Raw genomic sequence first — 22169 nt, 5'->3', positions numbered from 1 at the left:
CGTCATAGTCATGTCCTTGTCCCTATCCTTGAAAGATCTGACGAAGCTCCATCTTTTCTTCTCCTTCACAGGCTTAGCATCTTGCAACGGCGACGCTTCCTTCTTCCCACCCAAGAACTCTCTAAACCACCTAGTTGTTTTCCCCATTTCTTAGAATTTGAAAACCACTTGGAAATGGGGTTAGAAAACCAAAGTAAAAATCAAAGGCAGAAAACTAGAACTAGATAATAGGATTTACTAATAAGGAGAAGAAAAATAAAAATAAAAACAAAAACAAAGAGAAAGAATATTCACTACCTTACACCAGAACCATATTCAGTATCAAATAGAGGCAGAAAACCACTAGTGAGATTCAGACGAAAAAAAAAAAAAAACCTTCAGTGACGGATCTTTTCGTGGCGACCTTAAAAAACAATTCCAAGTTGGAACTCAGTGACGGATCTAACAACTATTGAGGTGCCACTTCTCAACGATGATGGAAGGATCGTAACTCTCCGGCAACAGAAATAGCAGTATGGGTTGGAACTCGTCTGAATCTCAAGTCACATTACAGCACCATTATAGAGAGGTGTGTGTGAACTGTGGGAGTGACAGAGATGAAATGCCCAGAGAAAGGGAGAGAGGTGAGGGGAGATAGGGAATGACGGTAATCTCTTTAAATCTAGGCGATCCCAGAGTTGGTTCTCCTGGTCTCAATGGGCGTGTCGACCCTGCAATCGGCAAGCTCTCGGCTCTTGCAAAGCCATCCATTGTTTCTGGCAAAATCATGGGTTCTCTTCCACAAACCTTATCTCAGCTAAAGAACCTTCGATACCTCACCATAAGCAAGAATTTCATTTCAGGCGAGACACCAACTTCTCTTGCAGATCTCTAGAACCTCCAAACCCTTGATCGTAGTTACAATCAACTCACCGACGAGATTCCTCCGTCCATCAGAGCAATACCCCCACTGTCTAATGAAAAGGATTTGGTAAAAACATGAGTTTTAGTCATTAGGGTATAATGGTCATTTTAATTCCTCACTTAACAGCGACTGACGGTAAGGGATCTGAGTCTAATTTGGTGAAACAAAGAGGGTGTTCTTATAATTATGGCATTCTCCAGGGGGTGACACTGTAAATTATCCTTTTTTTTTTTAAATAAAATTAATAATAACTGTTATTATGTACATATATTATAAATACTAGCTTAACCCATTGGTGATAGGTACGACTTAAGGAGTTGGCTTTCGAGGGAACAGGTTGTGGGCTCGAATCCTATTGTATACATGTGTGAGTGAATGGGCCTATGTAACAGGAGGTGGCCATGAAAAAAATTTCCCTTGCAAGTAGGGCTGGATTGCATGGAGGAGGGTGGGGCGAGGCTGCAAGGGTAGCATGAGAGGAAGGAGAGGAGAGTCTTTTTGGTCCAAGGAAGAAGAAAAAGGGAGAAGGACGGAAGAGGTATTTTAGGTTCTTCATTTATGTTTTCTTACTCTTATAGAGTTTTTATACAAAAATTCAACATTGCAACATGTGACGATAAAACATAATTTAAACCGTTTATTTTTGTAATATTTTTTGGGCAATTAGTATCACCTACCCTGCACTTAATGTATATTTAAAAGAACTCCAATATCATAAACTTTTTTCTGCTACTCCCTTGGTTTGGAACTTTTATATCTCCTTCTTCTTGCTCTTTTTAGATTTATAAATTACCCCGTAGTCTCGTAAAACAATCACCTTTAACCTACTACTCTCATCTCCCCTATCATGTGACCCCATACTATTTGTTGTCATCCAAGTTTAGATCAGATCCTTCCACGAGAATGTTCTTGTACGGGCTTGTGATGGACCTATGGACTCCATTCTCTCTCTCTCTCTCTTAATTGCAATTTTCCATGGACTGAGTGGAGTCCATGTGTCCGTCACAGGCCTGCATAAGAACGTTGTTGTACGAGGATCTGATCTACCCATGAGAACCTTTCCCTATAATAAAAATCATTTTAAGAGTAAACAGGTTATGTTAATGAGCGCCTTAATATCAATTATTTTTTTTTATTTAATAAAAATCGCATTACCTTAATCAAATACATATGTGGTATTATTCACTGGTCATTGAAATTTGAAAGAAAAGCATTTGTTATGAGGAATGGTACACAAAATCACGTTGGCATGAGGAATTTTTCTCATAATAAATATCTTTTTTTTCTCATAAAAATATCATTCTAAGAGTAAACAGGTTATGTTAATGCGTGCCTTAATATCAAATTTTGTATTAAATAAAAATTTCATTACTTTGATCAGATACATGGATGATGTTATTGGAGAGTCATTGAAATTTGAAAGAAATGCATTTGTTATAACTTTGTTAACAACTCATTGACCAACATTTTCACCATATTCTATTTTTCTGTTACTCTTCGAACTCTAATATATATATAATTTTAGAATATGAGAGAAGAATTTTGATGATCACCATCAAATAACGAGGATAAGCCATGGGAGAAAGGAAGAAGATTTTAGAAAATTTTATAATCTTAAGGTATATTGAGCTTGATGATCATATCGAACTCGCCTTTTAGTATGAAGATCTCATGGAGCTCCACCACATATGTGGAAAGTTGGATGGCGTGGTCCTTCAGTTATTCGAGCCTTCGGTGTGATAGAAGATAACGGGATTTAGATCTTCTATGGTAACAGGGGCGTCTGTCACACATCCAACGCCTAAAAATGCCTTGGGCTATGTGTGACCGCCTTGAACTTCATGTCTGAACGTTTTTTGATTGTTGGATGTGCACCAAACACTTTATTGCACCATAAAAGAATTTAGTCCATATGCAAGTATAACAAGAATTTAATATTCTTTCATTTCTAAAAAAAAAAAAAAATTGAATTTTAATATGAATGGGTTTAGTTATCCGGAGAGTAATCATCGGGTAGAACACTGATATCTATCACTTTGCAATTTGCACCTTGCTTTTAACTTTTACATGTTGACCTATATGTGTACGGTCCGAGGTTCTCGCTTCCTATGTAAGCTGGCTCAAACAACTTGCTTAACAAAAAAAAAAAATTTATATATCCTTATTAAGCATCATTGATAATGGCCAACTATTCTTATACACCCAAACATAGGGTGTACAACAGCTCTTCAGAAAAAAATAATAATAATAATAATTGAAATTAGATATATCACTCGTAATAGATTTTCTTTTAAATAGCGATAATAGATGTAAGGACTATATATCATGCCCAAAGTGTTGACTCGTTGACTAATGCTCTAAAGGCTGAGACCTGCAGATGAGCTAGTCTCAAGAAGGAAAAACAGCAACTGTGCTATTTTTTCTAGTAAAAGACAGCAACGGTGTGATACAGCTTAATACACGTGGAACTTGGGGTCCACACACCACAAATCTAACACCCACGGTTTTATAGCTTTTCTCTTTAGACTCCAAAGGAGAAACGAGCTCTGGTTGTCTCTCACAAACACATCATCTGAAGAGGTTTAACACAGTATCTACATCACAATCATCAGGTAAGATTTATGCTTAACCGTTTCAGCTCATTATTATTCACCGATTGCATTTTGATGCATTTTGATTTGAGGTCTTAGTTGGTTGGCTCTGTTTCTTCTTCTTTTGCGGGTTTCCCTTTAGAGCCCAAGCTATTCAAGCATATTAAGTACACCATGTACTCTTTTTGAGTGAAATAGATAAATAAATTAGAGTTTATTGTTTGGAAGAATGAAATGATCCAAATCCACTTGCTTGATGTTAGTAAATCTACATTTCAAACTATCAGAAATGAAAGGAGATGAATTGATTTTGTTTAGCTTTTGGAAGTTCAATTTGGCGGAATCTGGGGGTTTATCTCTCTGTGAAACAATTGTTATATCTTATGAGTCAAATGAATTCATCTATGAAGGAACTCAGCTGTGTGTATTGAACGCAGCTATTTGGACCATAGTTTAAGCTCAAGAGTTGACTGTTGTTGACCTTAGTCTTTTGGTAAAGACTCCATTTTTCAGAGTTTGCGAGTCCAATGAATCTCCATGGAGAAACTCAGAGTAACCCATTGGAGATAACCTAAGTTGGTAATTGAGTTCCTTAAAAGGACATGCCTGTTACATGGCCTATCCAGGCACTCTGTTTTATTTATTTTCTTGGATTGGTAGAGAAAATGGAGTTTATCCAGGCAATCTTGCCTCCATGGCAGAACTATTTAGCAAAGAAGGATGGCTGATCTGGTCTATTTAACTGTTAGATTGTTTGGTAACCCTCTGAATTGACCATGTGACAACGTTTGAGTCTCAATTGTAGGACCACAATTGTTGAACTTCTTCATTCTATTCTTAACTGTTAAACCAATCTTCCCACAGTTGGCATACAGCCATTTTCCAAAGCTCTATATAGTGTTGTAGTAAAACTGGGTTCATGCTGAATTTTACACTTAAGTAGATGGTCATCTGGATGACATGCCCAAAAAAGTTGGATGCCAACTAAGCTGCCACAAGGTAGATATTAGGCCCATCAAGACAAGATTTCCAATCACAGGAGAAGATTTGATAATTCATCCTAGCTATAGAGTGCTTTTCATATAAACTTCTAGAACATGATGTTCAGAAACTCCCTTCTTTAATTTATGATGATGAATAACATTTAGAAAATTCTTCTTAAAGATCATTTTCTTATAATTTCTTAAAATTGCAGTTTCGGCCATTTTTGCTTCCAATAATCTGAAGTTCTGAGTGCAAGGAACAATCAGTTGCATAGTCAAGTAGTTCCAGCTTCCTTTGGTTCAAAAAATCTGAAGCTCTGAGTGAAGGAACAATTGTTTTCATTACCAAGTAGTTTCAGATCTATCTTTAAAATTTCAATGTGCATGTTTCCCCTGTTTCTTTCCTGTCATAGATTTGATATTGCCACATTTCATTCCTCATCATGCTTTGCTGGCACAGCTTCCCTCTTGTCCTTTTCATTTAATGTTACAATTGTGAAGGATCTTCTTTGCATTTGCAAACCTCAGATATTCGTCTGCCATAGTCACCCAAGTGTATCCAAGTTTATGTTGAAAATAGTTTTTGGATGATAAATCCACTGTAAGAAAAAACAATTATAATTTTTTTTTTTTTTTGCCATTTTTCTTATCCAAGAGGTTGAAAACATAATACACTACTGTTGTAGCATGAAATGTGCCTTTTGGAGATTTTGGAAGATGCAGGGGCTGACCCTTTGCAGAAGCCCATAATTTTAACAGAAATTCCATCAATTCAGACAATGGGCAGGGAATTAAGTCTCCATATTGGGTTCGTTTAGGACAAAGCTCAAACACAATGAAAAGGGAGAATCTGGAGTCCATGAAGGGAGGGGGATTTAAGTTAAGAAGAATCATTCCATTTGCATGACCATTATGATAGAACCCATGAGGGGTGACATGGTATATTGAGCATGGGGTAGCTGGCAAAAGCAGATGAGCTTCCTCCCCACCCTTCCCAGGTGGGAAGAGAGCACTTGGAAGCACCAGGAACTTTAAATAGTACGCAACAGATGGTCTGAGGTCTATATAGGCAGGTCAAGACTTTTTTGTGGAAAGAAGCACAGACATTTCCCCCTTTCCCCTTATCACTTCTCTTGTCTCACCTTTACAACCTACACCTTGTATAATTTCCATCCTTGAGAAATATTTTGTGAATAATTCCCCAGGTCATTCTATGCTCTTCTATACCAAATTCTAGTCATTGGAAGGGGAAAATAGTATAAAATAAAAAATTTCTTTTTAATCTTCTCTCATCTTACAATGGTCTATCTTCAGAGATTTTTTTTTTCACATCTGTGTTTATTAGCACCTCTACTGGTAGGTTTATGATATAGTTTCACCTGTGTCTGGTGATTGTTTGGTAATTTTATGGTCTTGATTGAACAATCCATTAAACCAGAGGAGCTTGTTTTGGGCCTGATCTCTTAGGTCTTGGGTAAAAACCAGAAAATGAGTATCTAGTCCCCTTTTCTTGTATTGTGGGGAACAGTTATCCATCCCAACTTAAGGATAAGTATAGATGATTTATCACTTGGAAATCATGTCCTCAATTAAAAGAACTAATAACACTTCAAAATTGTTTTGATCATTTTTTTGTCATTATCTACAGCATAAGGTTCACTGGGACTAACAATTGATGCACAAAGTAGCTAGTGACTTACGGTTGTCACATGTAAATTATCCATTCATTTGGGCCATGTAATAGCCCATCTATTACAGAAAGGGGAAAGAGAAGGATGTCCATATGATCTTAACTTCTACTCTTCCATGAGTGAACCCCCCTTAATATTACAACTGGTCATCCAAGCAAATCCTCCAATGTGTTGGAAGTGTTTAACCGAAAAGCTTTAGCTATTAGGTGAAGAGGCTCAACTAGTACATGAATCCTTCCACAGTCCCATAGTTTGTTGATGTAGCATTATTCCCAACTCTCCCCCTCACTTGTTTCCCCTCTTGGGTGTCAATACATGTGGCACGACTGGTCCCTCTTTGGGTGGTCCTTTTACATTAACAAATCAGCAAGGACCAGGTGGGAATGGTATGGCTCTAGTACCATATTGAAGTGTCTGGCCCAAAAGCCTAAACTATTGGGTGGAGAGACCCAACTAGTATATAATGTCTTCCACGGTGTCGTAGTTTGTTGATGTGACATTATTCCCAACACAATGATCTGTCATTTTAACTATTAATCTTCAGATTTTTCAACATGCAACTCCCATTTTTTCCCTTAATAATTTTGGGGGCAATTTGATGAATGTGTCATTCAACAGTTCAAAGTGCTTCTACAAGTAGGCACTACCGTTTATGCAAGGAAATTTTTAACAACCGTTGGATTTATATATATATATATATATATATATATAATTTTCATTGCATAATGTATCTTTAAGCATTTATGTTGTTTATATAATTTTTAATTGTATGTGATAGAGAAATAAACCAATTTGTGTGATCCAGTTTTTATTTTGTTTAAACTTTTGCAGCATCCCTAAAAATGGAGGCAGCAATAGCTGGGGGAGCCACCACACCGATACTACAAGTTGGTCAAAATTTATGCCAGTGTCTCTTTCAACAAATTCGTTATATCAAGAACTTCCACAAGAATTTTAAGAAGCTCGAAGAGGAAGAAAAAAATCTTTACAATAGGAGAGATGACGTAAATATTATTATAAATAATGCTAAAGCTCAGATGATGCCAACAGTAGTATGTGAAGCCTGGTTGAAGAAGGTTGAGATTATTCAAACTCAAATCAGTGATTTAAAATCCAAATATGTTGAAGTCAAGAACAACCGATGTGGATGCCTCAATGTTTTATCATTTTTAAAGCTCAGTAAACAAATGGAAGAGATGGTCATGGATGTTTGTAATCTAAGGGAAGCTGGGAAGCTTGAAAATGGTATAGTGATTGAGAGGCCACCTGAACCAGTTGAGATGAAACATGTGAAGAAAATGCAAGATGTACCATCACGAGATGGTATCTTAGAAAAGATAATGGAGTACCTTAGTGAAGAAAACATAAAACGAATTGGCATTTGGGGAATGGAAGGAGTGGGAAAAACTACAATAATGAAACACTTGAATGATGCCCCAAGAATGGCTAAAGATTTTGAAATTATCATCTGGGTGACTACTAAAAAAGATTCAAACTTGAGAGACATGCAGCAGAAAATTGTGCAGCGCTTGAAGTTACCTGTGGATAGCCAAAGCAGCATTGATCAAATTGCACCAATAATATCTAAAGAATTGGAGAACAAGAAGTACTTATTGCTTCTTGATGGAGTCTTCTCAAAGTTTAATCTATATGATTTAGGTATCCGTGACAATCATAATTTTGGCAAGGTGGTTTTGGCAGCTAGATGTAGAAATGTTATTCGCGAGATGGGAACCCATGAAGAAATATATGTGGAGAGATTGTCAAAGGATGATGCATGGAAAATGTTTCGACAAAAAGTGGGTGATGAGGTTGTTGATCATCCGCACATAAAACCTTTAGCAAGAATGGTGGCCAAGGAGTGCGGTGAATTGCCACAAATGATTGACGTAGTAGCAGCAACCTTGAGGAAAATGGATAATGAAGACATGTGGTGGTATACATTGAGAAAGTTGCAATCATCAAGCATAAATGCGACACAACATAGGGAAGATTTGGACAAGCTCTTCAAACATGCTTATGACCAGCTACCAGATGACACACAAAAATGTTTTTTATATGGAATATTGTATCCCGATGACCATGAAGTTCACACTGGTTATTTGATAGAATGTTGGAGTGCAGAAGGGTTTATGTGTGATGCCCAGAATTTCAGAGAGGCACAAGAGACTGGCAATGTTATTCTAGAAGATCTCATAGGTAAATGTTTATTAGAAAGAAGTGAACGGTTAGAATATGTCAAGCTGCCAATATTGTTTCGGCGTTCAGCACTAAGAATCACATCTCTTAATAAAGAAGGCAATAAATTATTAGTGAAAGCTGGCCAGGTGATGCAACATACCCTATCAGAGAATGAATGGAAACAGTCAATAAGAATCTCCTTAATTGACACTCAACTACGCACTCTACCAGAAAGGCCTACTTGTTGTATGATCTCAACTTTGTTACTTCAGAGGAATTCAACATTAAAAACCATTCATGAACCATTCTTTGGTTATATGTGTGGCCTTCGAGTGCTGGACTTGTATAGAACTAGCATTGAATCACTGCCACCATCTCTTTCTAGCTTGCTCAACCTTAAAGCACTATACCTGAATTCTTGTAGCCACCTGATGGAGCTCCCTACCCAAATAGTAGAATTAACGAAACTTGAAGTCCTTGATCTTCGTAAAACTGGGATTATTGACTTACCAAGACAAATTGGAAAACTGAGTAGTCTCAAGTGTTTACGAGTATCATTTGCTAACGTTGGCAACCCAAATGATATAGAACGGGTACTGATTCCTCAAAATGTAATTTCAGGACTTTATTTGTTGGAAGAATTGAGCATTGATGTAGAGCCATATGATCAAAGGTGGACTAAGAATGTAGATGTAGTGGTAGAGGAGGTGGCCAGCTTGGAATTATTGAGTACTCTCTGTTTCTACTTCCCAAGAATGGATTGTTGTAAGAGTTTCATTGGAAACAGCAAATCGTGGAACAATAATAGTGTATCATGGGAAAACAATTGCTTTAGGTCATTCAAACTTCTTGTTGGTTCTCTTAGTGCCAGTCGTTCCCATGAATTCAAGGGTATAGAACACTCAATGAAGAGACATTTGATATTTTGTGCTGGTGAAGACATCCCTCCTGAAATACTGAAGGTACTTGCTCATACCCAGGCATTTGAATTAGTCAATCACCAAAATGTCCAGAAACTATCAGACCTTGGCACAGAGAGGATGGAAGGATTGAAATTTTGTTTAATTGAGGAATGTCTCAAAATGGAGAGTATCATCGATGGTGACATGACAATAGATTGTGTTTTTCCATTCTTAGAGAGACTACTTCTGATCAGGCTACCACAATTAGAGACAATTTGGAAAGGTTCGATCCGGTCAGCTTGCTTTGCTAAATTATCAACTCTAAAGCTGAATGAATGTCACAAATTGAAGAATATTTTCTCAAGAGGCATGATTCAACAACTATCCAAACTGCAGGAGTTGAAAGTTGAGAACTGTCTTGACATGGAAGAGGTAATTGACAAAGATGTTGATATACTAGAGTCAAATGCTCTTCCAAGGTTGAGGACTCTAGAACTTGTCAACCTACCAAATCTGTCTAGAATTTGTCAATGTTCTTCATTGGACTGGCCATCATTAGAAAGAATTGAGATCATGGAGTGTGTAGAGCTAAAAAGTTTACCCTTCACGAGCAACAATGCAGAAAAGCTGCGATTGATTGAATGTAAACATGATTGGTGGAACAATTTAGTGTGGCAAGATGATGCTGTCAGAGGGAGACTACAAGACGTTAGTCATTTCATTTGAATAAAGAATGGAGCATTACGTCCTGTGAAAGTGATGTATGTATGAATTTCTACACTAATTCAAGCCCTTCCCCCACCATTTGCATCCTAAACCCTTCCCATTGACTGGTGGCCTTCTTAGTACTCAAAGACTATCTCAATTAAAAAGAGGAATTTCTAATTTTTGTATTCTTCATTTTCCTCCATTTCAGCTTCCTTGTCTGTGGTTTCTCCTAATTAGATCTTGCAGATATGTGATTAAAACTCTCATCTGACCTTCTACTAAGATTTTCTATTAGTTTTCATGTTGGACCTTGCATAATTTTATGCTAATTGACAATTTACTGATTCTATGCCGGTGTTTCAGTTGCTGATGGCACTTCACCAGCACAATCAACTTCTGATTTGAGAGTCTATACTGAAGCTGCTGTTGTCACAATGAAGCAGGGAACTGCCATTTAAAGCTCTGCTGAAGGAAGAAATGTCTTTGTTAATGGGAATGTAGCTTGTGAGACTCTTTCTGCAACTCATAGATCCGACTCCCTCTCACCACATCTTCTGGTACTTGGATTTTTTTTTGAAGTAAAATTTTATTTGCTTTTCTCTAGAATTCTCAAAGATTTATAAGCAGTTCTGCAATTCCCTTCTTTTTTTTGTTCTGTTTTATATTCGCTGATACACAAAGACTAGAGCTTTGAGTATCTTTAGTGAGAAGCCCTTTCACTCCCATATGAAGTTTGAGCTTTATTTTGTCTCATCTTCTTGCAAGACTGAAATAGCAATCATAAATATAGGAAAATTTTTCCAGGACATAGGTACTGAAGAATGTCTTTGTTGATAATGTTAATGGGAACACCTTAAAATCTATGAACTTTGACTTTTTTTTTTTTTACCTGTCAGATCATTTGCATGATGTTTTCCTTGTAATGTGCTTCTTGAGGGCGAAAAAGAAAAAAAAGGTACAATGTTTTATAGTAGTTCTCTAAATTTTAAACAGGAGATTATGGAGCATTTTATGACATATTCTCTCCCCATCCTATTTTAATGGTGATATTGCAGTGGAACTTGCACTTGTGGATCTCGTTTTCTTAATGGGATTTAATCATATTATAGATGATTAGCTGTGTGCTTGTTACTGGTTATTTCAGCCAATCATAGCCATATAGACTATATCCACTCCAGTTATTGCTCCATGTTTGAATTTGTAAGCTTTACAAATTTGTTCATAATGATGGAATCTTTATTTGTCTGAATGTATTAGACTTCTAATGGAGTACAGTGTTAGTGTCTACCTCCAAATCTTGTCAAAAAAACTTAAGAAAGCAAATGTCTTTGATATGTTTTTATGCTCTTGGAGAGTTGGAGGTTTGGATTTGCAAGTTTTAGCTTCCTGGTTCTTCATGGGACTGTTGCCGTGAAGGACTAGGCCCAGATGATATTTCGCAATCTTGGAATTAAATGATGAATAATGCCGGGAAGTGGTGCTGGCAGCAGACACATAAATGGGACAGCGATTCTAGGGCATATTTAAAGTCACAACATGTGAACATGACCTGGAAACCAAAGAAAGATCGGAAGACAGATTCCATATGCTATAATTGATTTAATAACTAAAACCAAGTGATAGACAGAGGACTCTCCTGCAGACTGGTCATTGGGACCTTGTTCTTCTCTTTTGATTTTCTTTTCAAACTCAAGAAGCCTTCTTGGCCTTTTTCCTATGGGTAAAAAGCTGATTGCAGTGGGATGGGATCCCTTTGGAAATCCCTTGTTTCTCTCTAATGTGACCATACGTTCGAAAACCCTGCTTGAAATCGTTATGGGCCCACCCAAGTGCCTAAGCAGGTCAAGGGGTAAGAATATAATGTACTCAGATATTAAGATATGCTCAGAGGTTACAGATAAATCCAAATATTGAGAGGTCTAAACTGAAATCCAAGTAAAAAGGAGAAGAATATAGATAGAATAGATTGTAAATAATCAAGACCCTTGATAAACCTTTGCTTTGCCATGGTTTATAGTATGGTATTCCTTTTTTTTTTTTTGGGTCTGCTTATTTGTATGTTTATTTGTTAATTCTTTTTTCATGCTTTCTTTGGTAAACATGGAACATAATCTTATACTTCTGGGATACTTGACATTGCGGTTGGGTATAATCTTTCATGGACGAATACCCTTTTGAGTCTCTTAAAAGTGCAGTTTGAGGCAAAAAGTTTGTTAGGAACCATGCATGATGCACATCCTTAAATGCAATCCTCGTTTTGTGTGCTACTTCATTATTTCATTCTATCTATGAAACCTTTTCTCAGAATATGCTCCTCATACCAAATTGTGTCAACAAGTAGACCCCAACTTCCCCTGCCTACATATCAAGTTCAGGCCAAACAGAGTTTGCCAAGTGGCAAAATAGCGCTTTGACAAAATCCAGGACTATGGGAGAGTGCATAATAATGGTTGGAGTACTATAGGCATGTATGGACATAAGGGAGCGTATTTGATTGAATGTGGGTCTGAAACTTGACTCATGGCCAATCCAGACCTTGATGCTCGTTCAACTGTTGGAAATGCAACATCATCTTGCCATGTGGCAGAACTAGGTGGACTGTCAAGGCACGAGCCAGTGCTATTGAATGGAATTTCATATAAATTGTAATAGAAGTTATGAGCTGTCCTGCTCATTAGAATTGCATTGGATTTATTTACAGTTAGCACTGGTTTATTTTATAAATCTAAATCTTTTTTATGCAAGAGGATTATTCCTTGAGTTCACCTCAACAGCTAGCCTGCCCATACTTCTCAAACAACCTAGCAGGGATTCCCAAATCAGAAAATAAGATTGCTTCAGATATTTGACTTTACATTCTTTTTTTGAGGTTACTGTGTTTTTGGCATCTCTTGAGTCCTCTCAGGGGCCTTTGAATACCGAAGTTTCATGTCTTACTGCTTTTAACATCTTTGTTCATGGCATAGCTCTCAACTCCACTTGGTGGTCAATCTTCAGTAGCTAGGGCGCATAAACCCCCCCCCAGGTTCCATTTGTTGGTCTGCCTTATACAATATTCTGTGATCAGATGTCACCACAGACCCAGATAACCAAAGGTACTAACAATCTTGAAGGTATCACACAAAAGACAGTTTTGAATTTATGATGTAGAAGTGAGACCTGGGATGCAAAATGTTGATAGAGAGAGGAGCTATTCCATCTCATGTTTAGTCCATCCTCTGCATGTCGATTGCTCAGTAATTCTCATTGGGAGGATCATTGGGTAGTTGTCAACATTATGAACACCATGTTCCTTTAGAATGGCGGTCCTCGAGGTGACTTCCATTTCCAATTATGTATGTTATAATATTACTAGAACTACTAAGAAGATAGCAATCACTTCGAACCTCGAAACAACTAATTTCATCCATCAACCCCATCATAAAAGATATTTAACAATCAATCTACCTTTGCCCTCCACTTCCAATCCTGCTTATCATCTCTTGTCAGGAAAAAACATCTGAAGTGAAGATTCCCCAATACACATGTTTTTCAAATATATCCAGTCTTTTGGTTGGACTTCTCATAAATTTTAACTGATCTCATATTAGATTAATCATGATTTGTTTGGTGGATGACTTCTCTCCAATTCCTTTTCACTTTCTGATATCATTTTAAGTTATTGTTGTACTTGTGTCTATTATGTTTGAATTCCTTCAATAGAAAAATTACTAATATGTTTTTTGGTTTTCAGTTCCAGGTTTATCAGTCGCATTGATGTCAACGAGGAATCGAAGCAGGCGTTTTCCCTTGTTTATTTTTTTATTTTTTTTCTTAATCATATGGCAGTTTTATTTTATTTAGTTTTCTTTTTATATTGGGCTTCATTTTTTCATATGTTTCTTGAAAAATTAGTTTTATTTTTAAATTTTATGTTATATTTCTTTGTCATTTGTATTTCTGTTTATTTTTATTATACATGAAAAGGATGTTGGGAGAATAGTCCCACATCAGTTACCCTTGAGGTCTCCCCATCCCCTCATATACCTGTGAGCCCCTCCAACCAATAATTCAAACTTTAGGATGGATATTTACATGGTATCAAAGCAGGTTTTCTTCAGTCTTATTACATGTATGTCCAAGCCATATATGAAGAAACCAAAAATGCCAGGACTGCAGGATACAAAAAACGCGTAAACATGGAAGGATGCATGAAGACATTATTTTGTTAGAATTACCATATTAATCATTTCTACATATTCTTTTCAGTGAACTGATAACATCCAATTAAGCAGAACTGAAAATGAGCTATTGTTGTCCTAAACTGCACACACACGGCACACCCTTCCACCCTACCCCACCCCACTCCACTTACATGCTAAGTTTCAGCCCTAACAGAGTCGGCCAAGGGCTTGGGTCAGAACAAGTCATTGAAAAATCGAGGAATTTGACATGGGCACGTAAGACTACCAGGGGTGCAGGGACATATATTGGTGGTATAAAATTAAATTTGGGTTTTTATCCAGACCATTTCCTAGATATTCAATGGTGATTTGGGACATCACTCTTCCCCTGGTTGCAATAGGCCTTCCAATACATAAGAATTGGGGGAGGGTTCAGTCTCCCCATGCCACAGCAATGGCAGCATGCAGGATTGAAAAATTAAATGTTAAGACATTAAAAAGCTTTAAAGAAAATAATCTAAAGAATGGACATGCATGGATAAAAAAGAGAATTTAAGAAGAGGAAAAATGAAGAGAAATTGAGGTTTCTAATGTAACCCTTAGGTCCCACCCAGAAAAAACTTACCCTTTTAAGACATGTGATCAAGGGACCTAGGGATTACCAATCTATGAAATTTGGGCCTCATCTGATATACCTCTTGGCAATTGTGACACTTTAAGTGAACATGTAGGAAAGATTTTTACCACAGCCATGTAGGAACCGGACACTCTATTTTAAGATGTTGATCAATCAGATTAGAGAGTTTGGTAACTAGCGAGGAATCGAGTCTGGTGCATGTATAATACCATCTCCTCTCTCTTTTCTTCTTTCTTTCTATAATGGTTTATGATTTGATAATGCTGGTTCTGGAACAGCAACTCTCGCTGAGCTCAATAAACAAAATCCTTATTTGCATCCTTGAGATTTCCAAGCCTTGAGAATCCTCAACTTGGAGTCAAGGAACAAATACTTTAGGCCTTGGAATTCTGTATTCCACATTTTCCAATCATTGCTGAATTTGTCAATTTAAGAAAAACATTACACCACCATGATATATCAACTAAACCAAAATGTAAACAGAATAAGAGAGCCAAAAGGTACAAGGTCAGAATCAGATACAGGGCTACTAAATTGAAATTTGCAGTTCCACATAGTGCAAAGTAATAGAGAAAAATTGGAGAATACATTTGATGGCATTTTTATTCTATGTTTTTCACATTGAAGAAGTATTCCGAATAACTATTTTAAGGAAACAGAGGGTAAATGATACATTTCAAAGAAAAAGAGAACATCTTCTGATTTATGACACCTTCATGCTTAAAGCTTTGGCTGGCACCAATGAAAAATGAAGGGAAAATACATTCTTACGAAATCTATAGATCACCCTCAGAAATTGGCATAAAATAGGATTGAAGTCTCAAAAACAATGCAGTTTCTTCCCACTCTAGCTCGTTCCACCAATCCCTTTCTCCTTTAATTTCTTTTATAGCTTTGGGAAACTGAAAGCCCATGGACAGATTCTTTAGCTTCGGACAATTATAAAAGCTGGTCTGTTCTAAGGAGCACCAAGCGCCTTTCCAAATGCCAACCAGTTCAGGAAGGTAGTGAAGTGATAACCTCTTCAATCTAGGAAGAACATCATATTCAACTGTCATCCCTTCAATTACCTCTTCGATTCCAGGGCAATCTTCCACTACCAACTCTTCTAAGTTAGAGAGACACTGAAGCATTACCGTAGAAAAGATGTACCTCAATTTAGGACATGTATGCAATGCCAAATATTTTAACCTAGCAAGACTTCCCAATGCCATAGGTCCCTCCCATATGCTCCTCAAACTCAATAGATGGTGAATACTCAAGTGCTCTAGCAATGGTAATGCACTGACCAGCATTCCTTCCACGATCGTTTGAATTTTGGGACATTCACTTACAATGCAAAACCTCAACTGACTCATGTTTCTAACCCCAAACTCTGATAGGCTATGAACAGTACAGTGATGATCCAAGTAAAAAGCACGAGTATGTGCAAGTATTTCCACAATTGCATCAGGAATTAACAGACCATTCACAAATCTCAGGCATTGACCCTGTTGTTCATATTCCATCTCAACATCAACTGCAACACGAGATACAAAGCTCTTCACAAGATGGCCAACAGTAAATGTAAACTTTCTCAACCTCTGATCTTTCCATGAAGGGCTTACTTTGATAAACATCTCAACAAGCTCCACTTCTGGAAAGTAGTAACAAAGTGTAGTTAAATCTTTCAATGTGGCCACCTCCTCAAATGTTAGGGTCCCTACACTCTCATTCCAACGCTGATCCTCTGGGTCGACTACAATTCTTAGATCTTTCAATTGAAAGAGCTTTTTTATAGTCCCATGAGGAATCATTTCTGGTGGCATCATACCATAGTTTTCATGGCCAACATATCCATAGAAGGACACATCTAACAGTCTAAGGCAAGTCAATTCCCCAATCATAGCAGGCAGGTTGTCAACATCAGCACCATGGAGATCAAGTACCTGGAGACGTTGAAGTTTTCCTAATTCAGATGGAAATCCATCTAATCGTTGACAATGACGCAGAATAAGTTCACGAAGGTTAACAACTTTTGAAATTGAGGATGGCAAATACTTGATTCTTGTTTTAGACAGGTTGAGAACTTGGAGGGAAGGCATAAAGTCAAAGAATGACTCAGGTATCATTCGCAAACGTTCATTTCTCTGGAGCAGTAAGGTTAGAAGGTTAGGACAATTTGGACACTGAGGCAGTGAAGTTAATTCATTATCCATCAAGAAGATCCGTTCTGCTTGTTCCCATTCCTCCTCCTCTGGTGGCAGTTTTTGTCCCAGACCAGCCCTTGACAAGAACCGGTGACCTTTCCATGATGGAGATACAATCCTCCCTCGGTCCTCGAGTAGTCTGGACACTGAATCATCCATCTGGGATTGTTCCTGCTTCTCCCCTTCTTGCAGCTGTGTTAATCTTGTATCAACTCTCGCCAAAACTCGACAGTCATCTCCCTCAAGAGACATGATACCTAATGCTAAATCACGAATCACATCATGCATCTTCACAGAACCACCACCAACACTCTCCAACAAAGAGGCATCTAGAAGAACTTTCAGTATATTATGTCCCTTTATTTGTGTGTCTGCCCAACTCCCAATAATAAAACCTTCAGCAAACCAGTACTCCATCAATTTAGCAATGTCTATCTCATGGTCTTCAGGATACATTGCACATGACAGGAAGCAACTCTTTACATTAACATCCTTTAATTGGTCATAACAAAATTTAAATTGCTGAACCACATATTCGTCACCCTCTAGATCAGACATAGGAACTGATAACAATGCCCTTAAAGCATGCCTCCAGACCAGAACATCACTTTCCTTCCTCAAAGCCTTTCCATATAGAATGATCATCAGAGGAAAACCACCAGAGACTTCAATTATAGTCCTGGCAAACGGTTGGATATTTGGAGAATCAATGATCTCACCCACCTTCTCATGGAACAGTTCCCAAGATTCCTCTGGTAACATAGCTTCCACTTCAATTATCCTATCTGCTCCCATGGTTTGACAAATATCAATGGATCTTGTTGTCAGTACTACTTTGGCATTATTCTGTGTGTTGGGATCTGGTATTCCCACTTTATCCAAATCAACCCATTCCCACACATCATCAAGAAGCAATAAGAACTTCCTGCCTTTCAGCAGCTGGAATAATCTTGATGTGTTGCCATATTCGGATATGTCATTAGGCAGATATGATGATAACTGCTGTAAAATGTCATTTTGTATCTTATTCAGGCTCCAACCTTTAGAGACAGTCACCCAAATGACAACATCAAAAATGCTTTTCATCTTTGTTTGATCATTCAAGGCTTTCAGTACAGTAGTTTTCCCAATCCCACCTTTTCCATGGATACCAATCTTTCGGGATGTTACATCTTTAATGTCTTTCAAAATCTTCTGTAGGGTGTAATCAAATGATCTCTTAACTTTTGTTCCTGGTACTCTTACCATCACAGCTTCATTATGCTCAGTAGGAATCGCCCTGGTTCTTATTTCACCCTTAGGTAACATCTTACCCACTGTTCTTGGCACAAGAATATTCTCAGGTTTTAGCCCAGCCACTGTACTGGGTGGAGGTGCACTGTCTGGCAGGGATTCAATTTCAGTGCCTGAAATTGGTATAGAAATTGGTATAGTTTCATGTACAACCTCATGTTCTGTTACTGCAGGTGTCACCTTATCTTCTACTCCTGCTTTAATTGGCTTAGCCTTCTCAGGCACACACATCATTATTCCTTCTATTCCAGTTCTAGAAGATGGTGCTGGTGTGGACTGTGTGTCTTCTTTAAGCTCGGAATGAATCGTCTCAACCTCTATTTCAGGTACAAACAACAAGTTGCCTTCCAATCTTGGTGAAGGTATCTTCTCAGGTACCACAGAAGGCACAGGCATCATTTTTCCTTCTAGTCCAGTTCTATAAAAAGGTGATGCTGATGGTGATGGTGATTGTGTGAACTCAGTGTATTCCTCAGGCTCGGAATGAATCATCTCGACCTCTATTTCAGGTACAGAAAACGACTTACCTTTTGATCTTGGCAAGGGTACTTTTTCAGGTACCACTGCTGGCCACCAAAAGTCTTCAGTTATAGAGATTGGTAATGTCTCAGGGTTTGCCTCGTCACCTTTTACTGCAGCTTTCATCTTACTTTCGGTTTCTGTAGCAGGATTCATCCCTGCTTCAATTCTTTGCTCGGACATCATTGTACTTCCAATTTCAGGAATTAGCATCTTCTTAGCTGCAGATGTTCGGGAATGTGTTATCTCACTTTCTTTATCTGGTGCAGATAATATCTCATCTTTCTTTCGCTTTGTTTTCTCTGCCCTTTGCTTTCTACGTGTCCCTACTTCTCCATGTTGAAGCTGTGATTTCCTTGATTTCATTCTCCATGCAGTTGCTGTTTCGGTTATTACCACAGGTTTAACTTTTCCAACATCATAGCTTGTTCCTATGCTCATCTGGTTAGTTGTCCCAACTTCCTCAGAAATCACAGGTTTAAATCCTTGCATACTTATTGGTTCACCCACATATGATGGAGCATCAGCAACAGATCCTAGCTGAGAATGCTTCCTAGTCTCCATGAAGGCAATCTCTTTGATAATGTTATCCATTTTCTCACCTACCTTCATGTGCAAAGATATATCAGGGCAAAAGATCTTGAGATTTCTGTGTTTTTGAAATATTTCTACTGCATCCATTATAGTATGTATTTGATGTTCGATCTCTTCAATCTTCTCCAGCCATTTCCTACATTCAGTTGACAGCACCTTTCCATGCAGTAGCTCTCTGTTTATCTCTTCATTCAGAGCATCTTTAATATCACGCAGAACCTCTGTTTTCAGTTTGAGCAACTCAAAGATCCTTTTGAAGTGTCTTACATATCGAATTCGTTGACAAAAGAAAACTTTAACATCCATGTCAACTGCAGAAGTCCAAGAAAAAAGTTAGAATTATAACTTACAAACAATATGAACCCATACTAAACCTTTCGTGCAATTCAACATTAATATCTCTATAGACTCCTTTCTCAATGAATGTAACTGAGAAAGCTTGATTTTTTTTTTTTTTTTTTTTTTTTGGTATTCCTTTGTGAGTTGCAACTTGCATCAGGCCCATTCCCTACAGGTCATAATGGTGACGTATCAGTCTGGTATCAGATCACAACGGTTGACGATCAGATGGAATTTCAAAAGAAAAGAGCCATGTATCGGCCAACACCACCAATCGGTATCATATCAGTATCGGTGTTTGGCGATATTGATACCTTGATCCATGATTCAGTATGCTGGCCCCAGTCCGAAGTCAACACATAAGATGATCCTAACCACCCTATAAGTTTCAATATTTTTGTGATTTGGATCATAAATAAGCATAAAATTAAACTGATGACCAGATGAATCATAAACTCAGTGAAACATCCCCCCCCCCTTCTTGTCCCCCAACCCCGGGACCAGTCTCTAAAGTCTGAAACATTATAATGGACATACATAAACAGCAATTGATAAGACATATGGTGCTATAAAACAACAGCTGCCTCTACAGGTAATAGTAGTATAACTACAAGTCACACCAGAAAAGCTACCGACTGAACTAACTCAATTACAAACTCTGATGACCACAATAAAAGACTAGTAGTAGGTTGTGTATTCTCTCACCAAACCTAGATTCCAGCAGTTGACGACAACAGGAAACAACTCAGGATTGAAGAAAATTATGAAAGATCAGAATAATAACAAGAAATACCTCAGCCAGAGGTGATAGAAGTAGTTTCCAAATGTTTATTGATTGGATCTAAGAAGAGTTGACAATAGAAAGAAGTAGGAAGGAGAAGGATGGAACTAGGCATACTTGTCAAAGCAACCCAAGGAAGTGGAGGGGCACCTGAAAGCTTAGGCGACAAGGCACCCGCCTAAGCGAGCAAGGAGCTCAAGTGTTATTTTCCCCCACCCCTTTTTCCTAACATCATTTAGTATGTTATAACATATACCTTAACAAGATAAAGTGAATGGAGTTGTGATGTGGATCCGAGTTCCAAGAGATTGAAATCGGATCGCTTAGGGCCCATAAGAATGATAAAATATCTCAATTTATATGTTGGGGGTAATCTTGCAAATTCAGGAATATTCAAGCACCTAAAAGAGTGAAAAAATAACTAATAGGGTCAAACTGGAATAGAAAAATAAAAGAGGGAAGTATACTGGAATTTATCAAAGAGAATGGAGAATAATAACACACAATTTTAGTAAGATGAGCTTAGTCGTAAATATCACTAATTAGGTTACTTAAGCCACAAAAAAGAAAAGTCATCTCCTTCCTTCCGATCTAACAGAACCAGCGAAGGTAAGGGATTGCGGCTCCGACCACGAAATCCCCAAATAGGAGACTGGATCAAACGAGAGGAGCAGGGCCTTGAAATTGCGGCTCATCACCCTGCGAAACTCTGGTGAAAATCCAGTGAAACAGCCCTCAAACCATCAAAGGAAGTTACCAATACCTGATCCTGGCGGACGAGTGAAGGCAGCAACAATTCCTGAGTTTGATCGTACAATCCTGTGTGTATTTCGAGCTGAGAATCAGACGGAGAAATCGACCTTAAGCATATAACCTTAGCTCCAGATCTCAATAAGAACTGGCAAGGGCTGTAGAGATCAATTCAGATTCGGTTGCAGGTATCACTCGGTTCAGATCTGTAAGTTGCAGGAGTCGCTAGAAACAGGATAGCACATCGGCAGCAACAAGCAGGGAAGAAAAGAGGGAAGGAAAAAAATCAGAGAAGAGAAGAAGAGAAGATTTCAGAGATTGACAGGGAGGGGAATGGCATCCACGACAGCCATGGTTCGCACCCAAAAGATTAATTCTTCAAAAACTGAAATTTCATGATTCCTAACATGACTCGAAAAATCAAAACATTTTAATGGTAACCAATTAAACATGGAAACTAGTCTATATAAAAACTGAAATAAAAATTTAGAAAAAATACCACAACCTAATTTCTTTAATTAAAGAAGGTAAGTAAGAAAATTCCGAATCAAGGAGATACCTTTCATCACCCAACTGCACCAAGTTGTTTGTTACATAAAGCATGGATGGGTTTACAGCAATCTTCTGAAAATTTCTATTTGTTATCATTAGTGGGTGTGGTGTCAAACTCACCAATCGAAAACATTTTTCCACATCATCCACCCTATTCAAATCATAAGGGCAATAAAGCATGGATGGATACCTCGCTCCTAAATGATTCGACCAAGTTAATGAAAATGTTGCAATGATTAAAGGAAAAAATATAATATTAAACATCAATAATTTTGGCAGTTGGAATTAGGCAAGAAATGTTGTAGTGCTGTACTAAATTAAATTAATTTTGATGAACTTAACGAGTAACAACTAACAAATGATGCCGGATGATCACCAATACAAAAGAATAA

The 22169-nt window shown here is 37.8% G+C and overlaps 2 protein-coding genes across 6 annotated transcripts; one reads left to right on the top strand and one right to left on the bottom strand.

The window, feature by feature from the left end:
* Nucleotides 1-3320: 3320 nt before the first annotated feature.
* Nucleotides 3321-13956, top strand: LOC122088523 (probable disease resistance protein At5g63020). 4 transcript variants are annotated; one of them, XM_042657814.1, is made up of 4 exons: nt 3321-3516; nt 7001-10017; nt 10324-10517; nt 10857-10905. In XM_042657814.1, exon 2 carries the CDS (start codon nt 7012-7014, stop codon nt 9976-9978), a length of 2967 nt encoding a protein of 988 aa, XP_042513748.1. In that variant the 5' UTR covers nt 3321-3516; nt 7001-7011; the 3' UTR covers nt 9979-10017; nt 10324-10517; nt 10857-10905. The 4 variants fall into 4 exon arrangements, 3 of the variants coding, with proteins under 3 accessions (XP_042513748.1, XP_042513749.1, XP_042513747.1); XM_042657815.1 differs by lacking the exon at nt 10857-10905 and adding an exon at nt 13694-13956 and having other exon boundaries at nt 3322-3516; nt 7001-10013; XM_042657813.1 differs by having other exon boundaries at nt 3322-3516; nt 7001-10013.
* A 1256-nt stretch (nt 13957-15212) lies between these two features.
* LOC122089866 (disease resistance protein At4g27190-like) lies at nt 15213-21940 on the bottom strand. 2 transcript variants are annotated; one of them, XM_042659608.1, is made up of 2 exons: nt 21785-21940; nt 15213-19666 (listed from the first exon to the last, which is right to left on the bottom strand). In XM_042659608.1, exons 1-2 carry the CDS (start codon nt 21789-21791, stop codon nt 15537-15539), a joined length of 4137 nt encoding a protein of 1378 aa, XP_042515542.1. In that variant the 5' UTR covers nt 21792-21940; the 3' UTR covers nt 15213-15536. The 2 variants fall into 2 exon arrangements, with proteins under 2 accessions (XP_042515542.1, XP_042515543.1); XM_042659609.1 differs by lacking the exon at nt 21785-21940 and adding an exon at nt 21239-21739.
* Nucleotides 21941-22169: the final 229 nt, after the last annotated feature.

The sequence above is a fragment of the Macadamia integrifolia genome, chromosome 9 (genome assembly GCF_013358625.1).
Source record: "Macadamia integrifolia cultivar HAES 741 chromosome 9, SCU_Mint_v3, whole genome shotgun sequence".
Lineage (NCBI taxonomy): Eukaryota > Viridiplantae > Streptophyta > Magnoliopsida > Proteales > Proteaceae > Macadamia > Macadamia integrifolia.
This window is presented reverse-complemented; position numbering and strand designations above follow the sequence as displayed.

Bases quoted from the DNA above. Each gene is read 5' to 3' on its own strand.
- LOC122088523 (XM_042657815.1), top strand. From the start codon at position 7,012: ATGGAGGCAGCAATAGCTGGGGGAGCCACCACACCGATACTACAAGTT.